This window comes from Cygnus olor, chromosome 3, assembly GCF_009769625.2.
Source record: "Cygnus olor isolate bCygOlo1 chromosome 3, bCygOlo1.pri.v2, whole genome shotgun sequence".
NCBI lineage: Eukaryota > Metazoa > Chordata > Aves > Anseriformes > Anatidae > Cygnus > Cygnus olor.
In genome coordinates this window covers 119,109,294-119,124,765 of record NC_049171.1, presented here as the reverse complement: position 1 = coordinate 119,124,765, position 15,472 = coordinate 119,109,294, and the positions used below count along the sequence as shown (strand labels likewise).

At 37.9% G+C, this 15,472-nt stretch overlaps 2 protein-coding genes across 11 annotated transcripts in view; one reads left to right on the top strand and one right to left on the bottom strand.

Moving 5' to 3' along the window:
• The window catches only part of EML6 (EMAP like 6), a 139,165-nt gene extending 124,309 nt beyond the window's left edge, over window positions 1-14,856 (top strand). The window contains 13 exon segments of the mRNA XM_040553503.1: window positions 8-106; window positions 1,718-1,891; window positions 3,007-3,215; window positions 4,074-4,231; window positions 4,929-5,043; window positions 5,614-5,802; window positions 6,867-6,966; window positions 6,969-7,038; window positions 7,618-7,780; window positions 8,453-8,556; window positions 9,730-9,883; window positions 10,267-10,367; window positions 11,410-14,856. Of these exon segments, the coding sequence (XP_040409437.1) occupies window positions 8-106; window positions 1,718-1,891; window positions 3,007-3,215; window positions 4,074-4,231; window positions 4,929-5,043; window positions 5,614-5,802; window positions 6,867-6,966; window positions 6,969-7,038; window positions 7,618-7,780; window positions 8,453-8,556; window positions 9,730-9,883; window positions 10,267-10,367; window positions 11,410-11,434 (1,661 nt within the window). The 3' untranslated portion in view covers window positions 11,435-14,856.
• RTN4 (reticulon 4) overlaps window positions 14,315-15,472 on the bottom strand; it is a 69,835-nt gene continuing 68,677 nt past the window's right edge. For 9 of the 10 annotated variants that reach the window (XM_040553508.1, XM_040553513.1, XM_040553514.1 and 6 more), the window contains one exon: window positions 14,315-15,374. In XM_040553508.1, the coding sequence (XP_040409442.1) occupies window positions 15,332-15,374 (43 nt within the window). In that variant the 3' untranslated portion in view covers window positions 14,315-15,331. The remainder of the gene's footprint in view (window positions 15,375-15,472) is intronic. The other variant, XM_040553505.1, reaches the window with a different exon arrangement.

The following is a 15,472-nucleotide window of genomic DNA, read 5'->3' as shown; positions in this document are numbered from 1 at the left end:
TTATTAGGTAATCAGAGTTTCTACCTGGAGCATACTGATGACATTCTCTGTCTAACTGTGAATCAGCACCCAAAGTATAAAAATATTGTGGCAACCAGCCAGATCGGTAGGTGACTCTCCATATAACAAAGTTTTACTCAAGAATTATCAGGGGCACTGATTTATTTTGGGCTTTTCTGTGTAGGAATTTTACCAGGACTTGCCACTGTTACTGTCATCAATTTTTTTAATTTGATTTTAAAGAGATAATAAAGCCTCAGGATTTTCTTATGATTTGAGTCTACCTGTAGTAGTTTCATCTCTGATTGGGAGTCACTGGATTTTAGAGTTAACTGTAATAAAATGCTATTTCAGAAAGCAAGTTTTTATAAACTGCGCTAAATCAACTCATTAATCTTTAATCGTAAGATTTCCAGAATTCCCTCTTTCCTTCTTGTATCCATGGCACTGTTTAGCAGTAAAATGGTTAGCTGTGAAAATATAATAATGAACATTTCCTGTGCAGAACTACAAAAGCTATACAGGAAATGAAAGAATTAGAGTGAAATCTCTGCAGAATTTATGACACAAGTAAGGGCTGATCCTAAAACCATAAGTATTGAAGAATTTATTATTTAAATAAGGAGTCCTGTTAAATTCACTAGTCCTTTTCCAGGAGAAAACACTCTACAGAAAAATGCAGGATCATTTGTCCCAAATAGGATAATTAATTTAATGAAAAATAATGGAGTCATTTTAATTCATTTTACTCTGGAAGGATGCTCAAGTCCATAACTTCTGTAGTAAGTAATTTAACAGTGAGACAGAAAAATGGTAGTAGATGAACACCTTGACAAACCATCTTTGCCACCTGTACTGAGTGCTGTTACTTTTGATTGTCGAGTAAACACAAAAATTAAGACATACAGTCAGAGCTGTAGTTCAAAATACTGATTTCTGTGATGTAGAACAGATGTCTGTTAAAGCCCCTTTTTCTGTCAGTAAGAGCCCATGAAATCAGTGTTTCTGATTTTGGTTGATATTCTGTATAACTGTAGATTTGTTTTAGTTTTAAAGTTAGTAAATTTTAAAAACTGCATGCCTTTAACATTTCTTTTAAATGCCAATTTTAAAATGAAAAGTACTAAATATTGTTGCTATATTTGTGTATAAAAGACAATATACCCAAAAAAGCTCAACAGTATTCCTGCGTATTTGTTTCGTTGATTTAATCCATATCCATTTTCAATTTTTTAATTTTTTTTTCCTTCTGGTGCTGATGCTGGCACTTCAGCATTAGAAACATGACTTATTTCACCTATTGTTTTCCCTTGGTGCTTCCTCATTTGCCATTGCTCTCACAATGCAGGTGATATGACAGAATTTACAGGTAAGGCTGATTTGTTTGTGAATCTTGGTCAGCAGAGTTATGTAAAAGTCTCATGTTACCTCATTGTATCTGTGTGAATCGCGGATACAAGTGAAACACCTACAGACAATTTCTTTTGCATGATATTCTTCATAAATGTTATGTTGTTCTTTTAGAGTTTGTCTTCATGAAATACAATAATTTCCCCCTGTGTTTTTTGCAAGCTCTTATGATTTTTTTGAGTAGTGTTAATCTTTAATAATAATAAGTGTCTGTTTAGGTTAAATGTTCTTGAAAAAATGCGTATTTTGCATTGAAGCTTCTGACATACTGAATTAATTCTCTTTTAATACATCTTTTTACATTTAGGTACAACTCCCACAATTCATATATGGGATGCTATGAGTAAGCAAACAATTTCAATGCTACGTTGCTTCCATACCAAAGGGGTCAACTATGTCAGCTTCAGTGCAACTGGCAAACTTCTGGTTTCAGTGGGAGTTGATCCAGAACATACTATCACAGTGTGGAGGTGGCAAGAAGGTAACTCTTGAAAACACATTCCTTCAGTCTAGCAGATCTGAGTACAATTATTTGGTTTTCCTTTCAAACCCTTGGCATTGGTGTTCTTACTCCAAGTGTCATGGCTCCCTAAAAGTTAAAAACTCAATGAAATGAGATAATAATGTGCTAGAAAATATTAACACGAAAATAAGTTTTAAATTTCTATTATGAATAGAAGTAAGTTAAGGAAAGAACGTTTAATATAAAATTCTGTAAAATTAAGGGAAGTATTTCCTTTTTCTTCTGAAACTGCTTGAACTTGAAATTGTATGCAGTAGTTAGGCCTTTGGAAAGTCATTTCCAGAAAAGAATTATCACCTTTGGAAATTCTGGAGGGCAGAAGGGAAGGGTTTCAGCTCACCAGATGTTTCCCTGCTTTACTTCAAAAATTCCACAGATTTTTAGTTATCCCTGCACATACCTGTGCTTACTGCCTGTCTCCTCCACTTCAGGAGCAGGCATTACATTTTCCTAATTGTTATGAGTGGTTATATCAAAAAGATGTGCTTAAAGAATGTCCAATGTCCCTGAACAGAGCAGGTTTCTCAGGAAATGCAGTAGTCCTACTGTGCTTTAAAGGTTCTTTAAGAGTAGTGGTAGCAATGCTCATCTTTTTGGCCTGCTTTTTCTGGGAGCAGAAAAACTGTATTTAATTCGTGCATGTGGACTTTGAGCCCAGATCTCTGAAAGTGCGGTACTAGTGGCTGTTGGCCTGATGTAGCCAACGTGCAGGTGCCTAGATGTTTTCAAAGAGTCAGAGACACTAATTCTTGAGTGTCAGCTTCCCTGTGTGTTTCACCAGATGGCAACTTACTGATGATACTCAGAATTTCTGTGTTGTTATTTCAGTGACCAAGGAGACGAGTCATGCTATTATGATCCTAAAACTGTCAAATGTAATGGAATAACCAGGGATCAAGCACATTGCATGAATTAAGATGTTTGATACACAATAATGTTGGGATTTGCTTAGCTTGCAGCATCTGAAACAGTTTTCTAATCCAATAGCAGGTCAATTTGTTTTATAAAATCATATCAGAGCTTAATTTTGCAGATAAAATTAACTATTTTTTATCCTTTCCTAATTAAAACAGGGGCTAAAGTTGCTAGCAGGGGAGGACACCTGGAGAGGATATTCGTTGTAGAGTTCCGCCCAGATTCAGACACTCAGTTTGTGTCTGTTGGGGTAAAACACATGAAGTTCTGGACATTAGCTGGCAGTGCTTTGCTTTATAAGAAAGGAGTCATTGGTTCCATGGAAGATGCCAAAATGCAAACCATGCTTTCTGTTGCCTTCGGAGCAGTGAGTTCAAATTACTTGCTACAAAATTTTATAATACCTTTTTATTAAAACTGCAAGTGTCAATTTCCTTTTGTTGAAATCCAGTGCAAAACCATGGGAGTTCTTGCTTAATACTTAAACTTTTAACGTGATACTTGTATACCTTTAGATCTTCATGTAAGTTTTCTAAACCAGGTTGGGTTTCTCTATCAGAGAACATTTTTTATTAATGACAGTGCATTGTATTGTAATTTTGTGTATAGGCTCTGCAACCTTTTTTTTCCCCTGTTGACAGTGTTTGGTATGACATATGCTAGTGATCGCAAATGTTCAGTAAGGAACCACAATTCTATGGTTTAGATTTCGTAGTTACGGAAAACAATGCATATTAACAGTGAAAAAGCAGTGTTACTATGCTACCATGGTCTGAAATAGCTTCTGCTTCATCCAGAAATTCCATAGAAATTACCTTCACAAAAATTAAGCATAAATTACAGAAATCACCAATTCAAAAAAAAAAAAAAAAATCTGTTCTCCTAACCATCCACCCCCTGGACTATGGTACTAATGTGTGAAATATAAGTGTATGCGTTTAGGCTTCCATGATTAGGCATTCTCTGGTTCCAAATCCTCATGCTGGTGACCAAACAAGTGACTTTGTTGTCAAAAAATGCTTAATATTGTGTTCCATATTAATCATCTCAAAGAAACACCATTAAGAGTGCAGTTATTAAACTCATTCTTCTCAGTGCATATGGTTCCTACATTGATTACAGTTGAATTTTCTCAGGAAGTCCAGTAGCTAAAATAATTTTAATTCAAGCTGATCAAAAATGCTGAGATATTTATTATATCAAAGATCATTGCTATTTGTTGCAGAATAACCTTACATTTACTGGTGCCATAAATGGAGATGTCTACGTCTGGAAGGATCATTTTTTGATTAGACTTGTGGCAAAAGCTCACACAGGGCCAGTGTTTACAATGTACACAACTCTTCGGGATGGACTCATTGTTACAGGAGGCAAGGAGAGACCGTAAGACATATACTCTTCCTAAAGTGCACAACTCTTTTCTCTCTTATATTATTTTAATATAAGTAATGCACTAGACATACCGAATGATTCCCAGGGATAAATCATGTCTGTCCTGTAGAAATTTCAATCTAAATGACACACAGCATGCCCAGGAGTCTTAGTAAGTAAAAGACTATTAGGTAAGACACTTGACGGTCATAGTAATGCATACATCCACAAAGGATGTACTGAACTTCAAATTAGAAGTGATATAAACACCTGTGTGGTCTCATTGTGGCCTGACCTTCTACCAGACTGGCAATTTTTTGGTTAATTTTTTTAATTCTGTCAACCTACGGACTGCCTCTCCCAGTGGAGACTTTGTGAGTAGTAAGTTCTTTTATTTACTAAAAGTAATAGCATCTTTGCAGACCTTATCTCCACAACAGAGATTTGAGATTAAGTGACAAGAGAACAATTTGCTTTTTACATATTAGGTATGCTACTGTTTAAAACATGAAGTGTGAGTGTTATCTGCCATATTTTTATTATTTACTTTATATTACAGGGTAGCAAGGTGTCCTTACATTGAATCACCTTCTATTGTATTTATGTTATATTATTTAAGTAATTAGAAGAATATTGATAGGATTTACAGATGAGATTTGTTGTAGCCCATGCAGGAGACATCTGTATAACACAATAAACTCCTTTTCAGCACTAAAGAAGGGGGAGCTGTAAAGCTATGGGATCAAGAGATGAAACGGTGTCGAGCATTTCAGCTTGAGACAGGCCAGCTCATTGAGTGTGTGCGCTCCGTCTGCAGAGGAAAAGTAAGTGAGCCAACGTGGCAGATTCCACAATTTGGCACGCATCACTGGATATTGTTGTTGGTGAAGATCAGATGGGGAACATTTAGGAGGAGACTCTTCTAAGCTGTATGATTATATGCTTTTTCCAAGTTTTTGCTGAGAAAACTCTTGCAGTTTAGACAGTGACAGTATAGCTAGAGTAGATGCTCTCTGTGACAGTCTAACTGAATTTAACACTTTGTTTAGATCTTTATGTTACTGCCCCAAAATGATATTAAGTCACCTCAGAGGTATGAAAATCATACTTTACCAACTGGTATGGAAACACTTTGATCTGAATAAAAATCCTTAATGGCGCAATGTAAGTCCACTGCCATTACTCAACTGTAATACCCGAACATGATATCAGGTCTTGAGATGTGAAAGTGTTGTACTCTTCTGTTTTTAAGATGCTGCATGGACAAGCAGTATAAATCAGGATGAGTTATCACAGATGTATCTATAATATGTTGGTATTTTACTGCCAATGATACTGTATCTGCTATATTGACAAACCATCTCTCTCTCTTTCTCTCTTTTCCCTATGGACAGGGGAAAATTTTAGTGGGAACAAAAGATGGGGAAATCCTCGAAGTAGGAGAAAAAAATGCTGCTTCAAACTTGTTAATTGACTGTCACATGGAAGGGGAAATTTGGGGCTTAGCAACTCACCCCTCAAAAGACATATTTATCTCTGCAAGTAATGATGGAACAGCAAGAATCTGGGACCTGTGTGACAAAGTGAGTATCACTAATGGAAAAGAACATGATTAAAAGTGAGAATTTTATATACCCATGCATTTTTCCGACTGTACAATGTGCACACCTCCAGCCACGTGCACCTTTGAGAGGCCACATAAAAAGACCAGCATGTTTTTTCTATTTTAGTACTGTTCTTTTCCTTCTATGTGGCCATGTGAAAAGGTAAGTTTTTGGTGAAGTAGCATGCTGCACTTTCCAGAAGCAAGCTATTTGCAGAGAAATGCAGTTACATAAAAGCATTTATGCTGATGGAGTGCCTTTTATTGCTTAACAAACATTATTTAAAAAATGAGATTTTGATCTAAAAGTACAGACTGGCATGCATTAAGGGAGCGTTTTAATTCTGTGCTGATGCTGGGTAACTCAGATTATTGGCTAACACACAGACCCTGACAATAAGCCTGCCTCACTGGCAAGCATGACTCCCTCGTTTCTAGAGACTTTTTTTAGAATTGATCGTGTTGCATGTATGTAAATCAGGATTTTTTTTCCAATGTCAAATTGCATTTATCAGCAATGAATTTTAAAAATGACAAAGGGGTTTCTTGTTATGCTAGGCTACATAAATCTTTTCAAAAGCTAGTTACCTAAGCTAGCAGGGATAATTTTTAATGTGAAAAATGAATATACTGTTAGTACAATCAGTTAAATGAAACTGCAAGAACATTTTATTGTTTACATGTAGCAAATATAATAAAATTACACTCCCCCCTCCATCCTGCTCACCAGTATAGACACTATCAAAACAGCCTTTTAAATAGAATAGGAAACTGAGTTTTCACCGTTTTTTGCTAAACAGTATTCTTTCTGGTGTCAAAATTGAAGTCATCCTGCAACAAGACAGATTCATATTTTGAATTCTGTTTAGCAACATATGCCTCGTGGGATGTGACTTTTATGTGCAATTTCAGATTTATATTTAGAGGAAACGAAACAGAATTTGTTTTTAATAAGTGGCTTTTATATGTTTTGCTTGGAAACTTTCCATTTACTTGATAGCTTTCTACCGTAAAGGTATGATACTATTGCTTTCATTAATACAGAAACTGCTGAACAAAGTTAATCTAGGCCATCCAGCAAGATGTGCTGCCTATAGTCCTGATGGTGAGATGGTTGCAATCGGCATGAAGAATGGAGAATTTGTTATTTACTTGTTAACAGCCTTAAGGTTTGGGGCAAAAAGCGAGACAGGAAGTCTGCAATTCAGGATATTAGGTATGTCAAAAACTTCAGTTGAAGTTCTCTAAATACACAGCCCTTGCTCAGGAAATAGTCCATCCAGTTCAGAGTTGATTTCCATTTTTCTTGTAATTCCATATTTGTTGAAACTTGCATGAAATCATGAAATGCATTTACTGGCTGACTGACAGATACCTTAAGCTTATATATACATACACCTTATATAGCACACTCTTTTTCAAACTGATATAATTCAGTTATATGCACTTGAGTAATTTGTATACTGTGGAATTATGATTCTGGAAGTTAATATAACACATTATAAAATTGCAAATCCTGTTTTCTCATGGAGGATTGGTGTTACCCTGCATATTGTGCTGTGCACTTTCTACAAGTGCAACATTAACACCAGTTCACTATGTATGACAACCTCAGTCTTTCTCATTAAGCATCTAAGCATCAGTGTTTGGTTTGGATTTAATCTCACTATTGATAAAAAGGTTTTTCTTGTTTCACAGTAAGGTAAGTTTATCCCTTTTTGTTATCGTAGGAAGCAGAAGAAAACGTTGCACAGAAACGGTAAATTATATCTTCATTCCATATTTTATTGTCTAGGATCAGCCCAGATAACAGGTTTTTGGCTGTGGGTTCACAAGAACATACTGTAGATTTTTATGATCTCACTCAAGGTACAACCCTAAACCGAATAGGCTACTGCAAAGACATTGCAAGTTTTGTCATCCAGATGGATTTTTCTGCAGACAGCAAGTACATACAGGTATGTCTCACAAAGGACCATGCTTATTTCTATTTATTGTGACTTACTTGCTATCAAACATAATAACAAGATGGAGGTAAGAAAGGGTAGGGGAGACTTTCTGATGCAGATCAGATAACTTAGATTGCCCTTACGATGTTCACAGAGCTATATTTAAAGTCGTCTTTTTCTTTCTAAATAGTTGGGTCTTCCCCTGGGTTCTGCATATCCTGCAGTAGCAATATAGCTCAGTTCCCTTAAAAGATTAACAGTGTGCTGAGGGCAAGGTATTCTCTTATCCCCAGTGTCATATGCATTGCCTTAAAATAAAATTGTGGACTATAAGCTCAATATAAAAACCTTTCTCTAGGTTAGGATGCATATCATAGCTGAATTCACATGTGAGATTTCCTTCTGAATTTAGTAAAATTGGGTTGAGATAAGCAAGAGAGTAAAAGGAAATTCATCAGCGATGTAGTATGCATATAAACACCTCATTCAATTATCATCCTGTAACATTGTTATTACTTTAGATTACATATAATTATAGCTAATGAGGAAAAAAACACAATGGTTATCTGTGATGTTTATTTGCTGATACTACTTGCTAAGACTTATTGCTGGAAGTTTTTTTAAAAGATAAATTGATGCAATTCTGGCAAAATTTCTAGCTTTTTCCTTTCCTGCTTTCAGGTATCAACTGGTGCCTATAAGCGTCAAGTTCATGAGGTACCACTAGGAAAGCAAATAACTGATCCTGCCATGATAGAGAAGATTACATGGGCCACATGGACAAGGTGAGAAATTGAGGAACAAAGTTCTACCTGACTGGGGATGAGCGCAGTACTACATACAATACAGTGCACAAGATCAGACTGTGTAAACCAAATACATGAAATGTCCCTGGGGTTTGACAAATCTGAAAGAGGAATCATATATACTCCCCTTCCCTAAAGCTCTTACACGTCTTTTTCAGTGGTTGAAGCTGGTTGGTGTCATGCTGTCTCTGTGTAACATTATTAATGCTGTCATGTATCACTGTCTTATATCCACTCTGGCTTGTTGCCATTTGTCCCAGCCTTCCAACAGTGAAGTGCTTTGCCCCTCACGTTGCTCTGTGCTGTTACAGGTTCACTTTTATTGGCATGCTAGTGTAGGTGCTACCACATCAGCAAGCACAAGCAGCATAGGAGGCATGGAAACATGAGCTGATTGTATAGAAAGGAGTTGTGGGTACCATGAAAATATATTTATTGACATGGACTTACATAGGACCCTTCACACATGATTACAAAACCACGGTTGTGCACTTACTGTAGAATGTGGAACAGGCCAGAAGCAGATCTGACAGTAAACAGTGGGATGATAGTACAGGCAGATGTTTAGGAGAAGATAAGTGAGAATCCTCCCACTCTTACTGCTCCGTAATTAGGCATAAAAATTCTGCCCCAAATTATTAATTTCTAAGGGCTCTTCACAGCTTTTGTGAATGAGACAGATGCACCTGACAGTTAACATGTGGGTAAATAATTATAAAGAAACTTCAGCTAAGGGGAAAAAAAAAAAGCTATTTTGAGAAATACGCAGATCCAAACAAGTATTCACTCATTCAGAAACTCAGGCTAAGGGAAGAGAATGTTACTGTTTAAAAAAAAAAATACCAAGGGGAGGGTACAGTACATGCCCATGAGGAAGGGAAAAGCCCACAGTTGCTCAAGCTGCTTGTATAAAACAATGGGAGTGGTTTCACAGGAGAAAACGTCAGGATTTATGATTAGAGATGGTTTAGGTGCCACGCAACAAAGATATATTCTTGTGATGCTCTCCATTATGAGAACACAGGCAATGGTTTAGAGGGAAAATATTTTTAAAGAAGGCAGTTAACCGGCTGTTGCCTCACCATGCTCTGGACAAGAGCAACCACAAGTCTTATGGTCTAATGTTCTTTTTTTAACTTCCTTTCTGAACAGCATTCTTGGAGACGAAGTCATTGGAATTTGGCCACGAAATGCAGATAAAGCAGATGTCAATTGTGCATGTGTGACCCACGCTGGCCTAAATATAGTCACAGGCGATGATTTTGGTCTGGTGAAACTGTTTGATTTCCCATGCACAGAAAAATTTGTAAGTAGATATTTTATTTTAATCTAAGCAACTTGCTTTTCCCCATGTCCAAATTCCTTAGTGTATGTTTTTAAGGAGTCCAAAGTGCACGGCCCAACAGGTCAGCTCCAGGCTGCTCCCAGCCAGCGCTGGTTGCAGAAGCGTGGGAGCCCTGTGGCAGACTGGCTGTCCCTAGGAAAGCCACTCGCAGGTGGCAGGGTAGCCACCTTCCAGCTGCTGGGAAGGCCACACCTCCCAGAGCTGGGTGTCGAGTTTGGATTACTGGGAGCTCCCACATGAGTGCTGCAGGGGGTGTGGTTATGCATACCCTCACAAGTCAGCTGTCACTTTTTAATGCTGGGCTAGCATACTGAAGTCTGGAATTGCTCTTCCTTTTCCAACAGGCCAAACACAAGCGGTATTTTGGGCATTCTGCACATGTTACCAACATCCGCTTTTCTCATGATGACAAGTATGTGATAAGTACAGGAGGAGATGACTGCAGGTAGCTGCTTATTTATTTTTATGGTGATGGGATGGATTAAAAAATTTGCTGTGTAACTTTCCGTGCCAAACTCACAGCAATGCACGTACCACGGTTCTTGGCTCACTCTGCATTCATTGGTACCTGCTGAAGCGTGAACTTTGCTTTTCTTACTCTTGCATTGCTGTATTTTATGCTTGCTTGCACCTGATCTGCTCCTGCTACCTTGGCCACAGTCATAAGGACATCGGGTCATCATGCAGTCAGGTATCTGTGCCTTCAGTTTATGTCACCAGAGCACCCAGCATCTGCTTCTAGCTCCCTTGTCTTGCCTTCCTCCTGGAGAGAGGCCAGACCAGGCTGATCTTGCCTACTGCTGCACGGCCTGTAAGGAACACGGAGCCTTTGAGTGACAAGAGGTAGGTGAAGGAGCTCTGGCTGCTGGCACAGGACCTACTCATGTGTCTGAAGAACATTTAGATGAGATAAAGACAGCTGGTGAGGGTGTCAAGTCACACAAAAATAACTATCTCCCACCCAGCAAGGGGGTAGGACAGAAATTCCAGCAGAACAGAAGGATAGACGGATTTAGAAGAACATTTCAAGTAACAGGAGGCTCCTCAAAAGGTGCCTGGAGAAAAAAAAGGAAACGAAAAAAAAAAAAGGGGGGGGAGATGGATGGGGGTGTGTGCATGTACATGGCCATGTCGCCGGGTGTTGGCTCTCTGGCTGTGTGTGTCTGTGTGGCTGCATGTGCATGATGGTTTGCATGTGCAGCTGCATGTGCATCTGCGTGTGGCTGTATGAGTGTATGTTTGCAGTTGTACGTGTGTGGCTGTGACTGGCTGTGTTTGGGGGGAGTGGCTGTGCATTATTACACTGCTTTAACACGTGCACAACAGAAGGCAGTGCCAGGGCTTATCTTTGCTTTACCTGGAGGCTTACAGTTAGAGGTATTTAGAGAGCGACTACTCAAAATACATCTGTGCCTATATGATACGCTAAAGGTTATCACTAATTTACTTAAAAATAAATGTTACACTATGACTTAATTTCTTTGTAGTGTATTTGTATGGCGATGTCTTTGAAAGGCAACTTTTGCTGCTGTTACTGCCACCACCAAGTGACAGCTTTGGACTGGACAGCCATGAATGCCTCTACCCTTCAGCCGCTGGAATTTCCACACGATGCTGGGTGGATTACGCCTTTTCGGATTACTCGTGACTTTACTGACCGTGAATGCGATCTTGCGATTCAAAGACCAACATCCTTGAGCAGGAAGCTGAAGTTTGAAAGCGACATGTTTTGTAAGAGGGGTAAGCTAAAGTGAACAGTTAACACGCTAAGCTGCTTTTGCCTAATACTGTATTATTCAAATCACATCTGAAAAGGGAGGACACAGAGGGCCCTTTAATTTGCATAATTTCAAAATACGTGGCTTAAACATTCACTCAAAAAAGCGTTTTTACCACACCTGCTTAAAACTCAAATTTAGTGCACTAAGTAAAGTCACAAGCTTTTAATGAGCACACTGGGTTCATGCTTCAGCTTTCAGGAATTGGAGGAGCAAAGTATAATTTTTGTTTCAATATATTTATTTGGCAAAATTTTCTATCCATGAAGTGCCTTTGAACAGTATTTCCAGTAGTATGGGCTACAATCTTGCCTCCCACCACTGTCTGCTTTCAACATATGGTGCTATAACTTTCACACAGAGGAGGGCTAACACTAACACTTTTCCAGATGTGTACTTATGTTATCCGCTAAATTCCTGTTTAGTGCTTTGGTTTTTAATACCTTCAGAAATGAATTCCAAAATGTTTCCAAGAGCAGGAACCTATGCATCATTATGAGGACAAAACTGGTGGTGTGACTTCTCTTGGTAAGCTATACTCAATTGGTTCAGATGGTAGATGGGCTGCAGCCAGCATTTGAAGCTTAACTCAAAGCGGGGACAGGAGTGGGGGAAGTAGAAATATTTTTTTAAACACAAATAATGAGGAAGTTGTTCCCCAAGCATTTCTGCAATCTCCCTGTTGGCAGGCAAACATGCTTCATATTTAACTGCCATCCCAAGCAGTGACCATCTAGTGCATTAAAGTATTTCGAAAGCCACCAGCAATCCTTGTTTCCCATTATGCCCTCTGGAGAGAGAGCCAGAGTGATCTTTGAGACCACCTGGTACCTCACCAATGAGGGCTGTGAACCCTTCAGTGGGCAGCTAGGCCCATGCTATTTAGACATAGAAAATAAATCACTCTGGTACCTGACAGTTTACTTACTCCTGCGAAAAGCAAAATCTTTGCTAAATTTAAACTCCTCTCCCCATCCTTGCTTCTCTTGCACCGTGTGCAGCCCCCTGCTCTGTGACTAGGTTGTGGGATCATGGGGCAGGACGGCGGCAGGCAGCTGAAATGAAATATGAGATCTCGCCACTTGAAAGTGGAGACTATGAGCAGATGTTCACAAAAAGCAGGAAGAGCTCTTCAGCAGTTGTTACTGAACTTCTTGGCAAAACCAAAAATGATAGGGACAGTGGAATTGGAGAAAGAAAAGAAAGTTCAACTTTTCAAATGAAACCTTAGAAAGGAACAGAAAACATTGGCAGTTTTAAAAGACTTTGGAGAGTTCTGACATGGAACGCCTCCATATTTTGGAATGACCTTTCTTTTAAAAAGACTGGTTTTAATCAAAAGAAATTAAGGCCAAAATAGAACATTTTGACTTACATGTAGTCTTTGAAAAGAAATACTGAATTGTGGTTTAGTCCCAGTTCAGATTAATAGAATTTATAATTGTGGAACCTTCCTGCCAAACCACTTCTGATTCCCACTACATAAGTGAGACAATAGCTGTTGGACACAGAATACCATAAAAATGACAAATGAAACTACTATCCAATTAAAGGAGTCGATCCATGTATATTTAACACACAAAAGTGCTTCAGCAACCTCCAAGAATCACCTTTTTTTAAAAGTGGATTTATTAATGCCTTATATTACTATACAGATCAGTTTGTCAGATACACAATAAGAGTCCCTATGCAGTTTTTTTTTAAAGAAACCTTATTGATCAAATATTGTAATCATGTTAGGTGGTGATGTCAGTGAGCACCTTCTTTGCTTTTGTTGTCATGTTTGCCTTTCACATTGATTGTATCCTGAATAAAACCAGTTGCGCAGCAGAAGGAATTATTAAATGGCTATGTTAAAAATATCTTAGAGCAATAGCATCTGTCAGGATAACACTTAAAAATTTGTATGTTTATATGGTTTGGCTTTATGTATAAAATGTTCAGAGGTGATGATGTACTATACTGTAAATTAAAATATTAGTGCATGAATTTATTTTTCAATGGTCAAGATGCCATTAATTTAAAATCTGTGTCTCAAATAAACTTGGATACAAGTTTTCAATGTCCAGCTTTCTAAATCAGGCTCAAAAACATCTGAAAAATTATTGGACTTGCTTAACAATTTCCTTCAAACTAGCACATGGCATACATTACTGTCTTCAAAATAAAAGAAGCCAAGGATCTTTACTTCTTTTAGCAGAATCTAAAATTTCATCTTTTTCAATAACAATTTTCAACAACCAACTAACTCACAAGACTGACAGTCACCCATGTCACTGAGCTGTCAGTGCAGCTGGCCATGGTAACAACAGCGGCCTTCAGTATTCAGCATCGAGGCCTCCTCACTGCAGTAAAGCATCTGCTCTACGAGAACTACGCACCAAACTGAGCATCACCCACCAACACAGCTATCAGGACATCAGATCTGTAACTAGAACTGAACAAACTGCTTCACGCTGCACAAAAGGTATCATGAAAAATCCATCTACTCACATTGCTATAAATCTGACAAGCTATTTCTACCACCATGTACAATGGATATTTAATCACGATGAACTTAAACACAAATATATTAAACTTACCTCAAGAAAGCAAAATACCGATATTATTTTAAGTCTATAAGCTTTATTGATACTTGGGTTTGTTTTTTTTTGTTTTGTTTTTGTTTTGTTTTTTTTTTTTACATTTCACAATGCATTCCACAGACTTAGTTCAATACAGCTTAAACTGCAAGTGTATAAATTTTCATTTATAATTTCTTGCATAACAAGGTTTTAAGTTTCCAAACAACATTTGCAGCATTAGATATTCAGTCCACAGATTATCAGAGTTTGAGAGACTGTAGAGTTATTTGCTCAAAATCAACTACTGCATGTTTGCGCAACAAAGTGTATGCTGTAATCTTTTAATATATGTGGCGGTTCCTTTGTTCATTACTTTTTTTTGTTGTTTCTTTTAAACAGATGCTAGTGTTTACAGAGACATTTTAGTTTTTCAAGCTTGTGTGCTATGGAGCTAGTCCAGAAATCAGTCAATTCTCTGAAGCACGAAGCACTGTGGAGCAGCTGAAAGATCTAAGCTTTGTGAAACACATATATATATATATATATTGGCAATTGATAAAACAATAAAATCACAATACAGCTATACTCATACCAAAAAGGCAAGATTTTTCAAAACTTGCTAAAATGGTATATTCTTCTAAAACATCTCATTTTAGAAAATCTGCATCAATCTACACAGACCATACACAGTGCACAAACTGGGAAGTGTTATCCTCCGCTCCACCTGCACTACCTCTTCTGGAACGCAGCAGCGCCTACCTCTGATGAAGCAAAATGTACAGCTTTCTCAAATCTTTTTGTATTAGCCAGTGCTGCACACGGGATAAAGAAAGATGATTAGTTTTAAATCCATACATAGCAGCTTACAATACTTAAGATGATGAAACACATGGCAGTCAAAACAGTTATTTTTCCTCAAACACTGCGTTGCTAAAAAATAAAGATCTGTGAAATTGCACTGCAATGTCAAGGGTTTTGCTTATTCCCTGACCCTCCCCATGTAAATCCAAGTAAGTATTTTCCCCCTTAAAAGATGAACTTCCTATCAATAAGTTGCTTCGGGCTTTTTATTCAGTTTTGCGCTTCAACCCAGGAATTTTTGCTTGGATCCTGCAAAAGGAACAGGAGAGGAAAAAGAACAGCATTTGAGTAAGGAAAAAAGAGCAGGTAGAAAAGCCTTCAAGACAGCAATGTGTGAAGGTAATTAT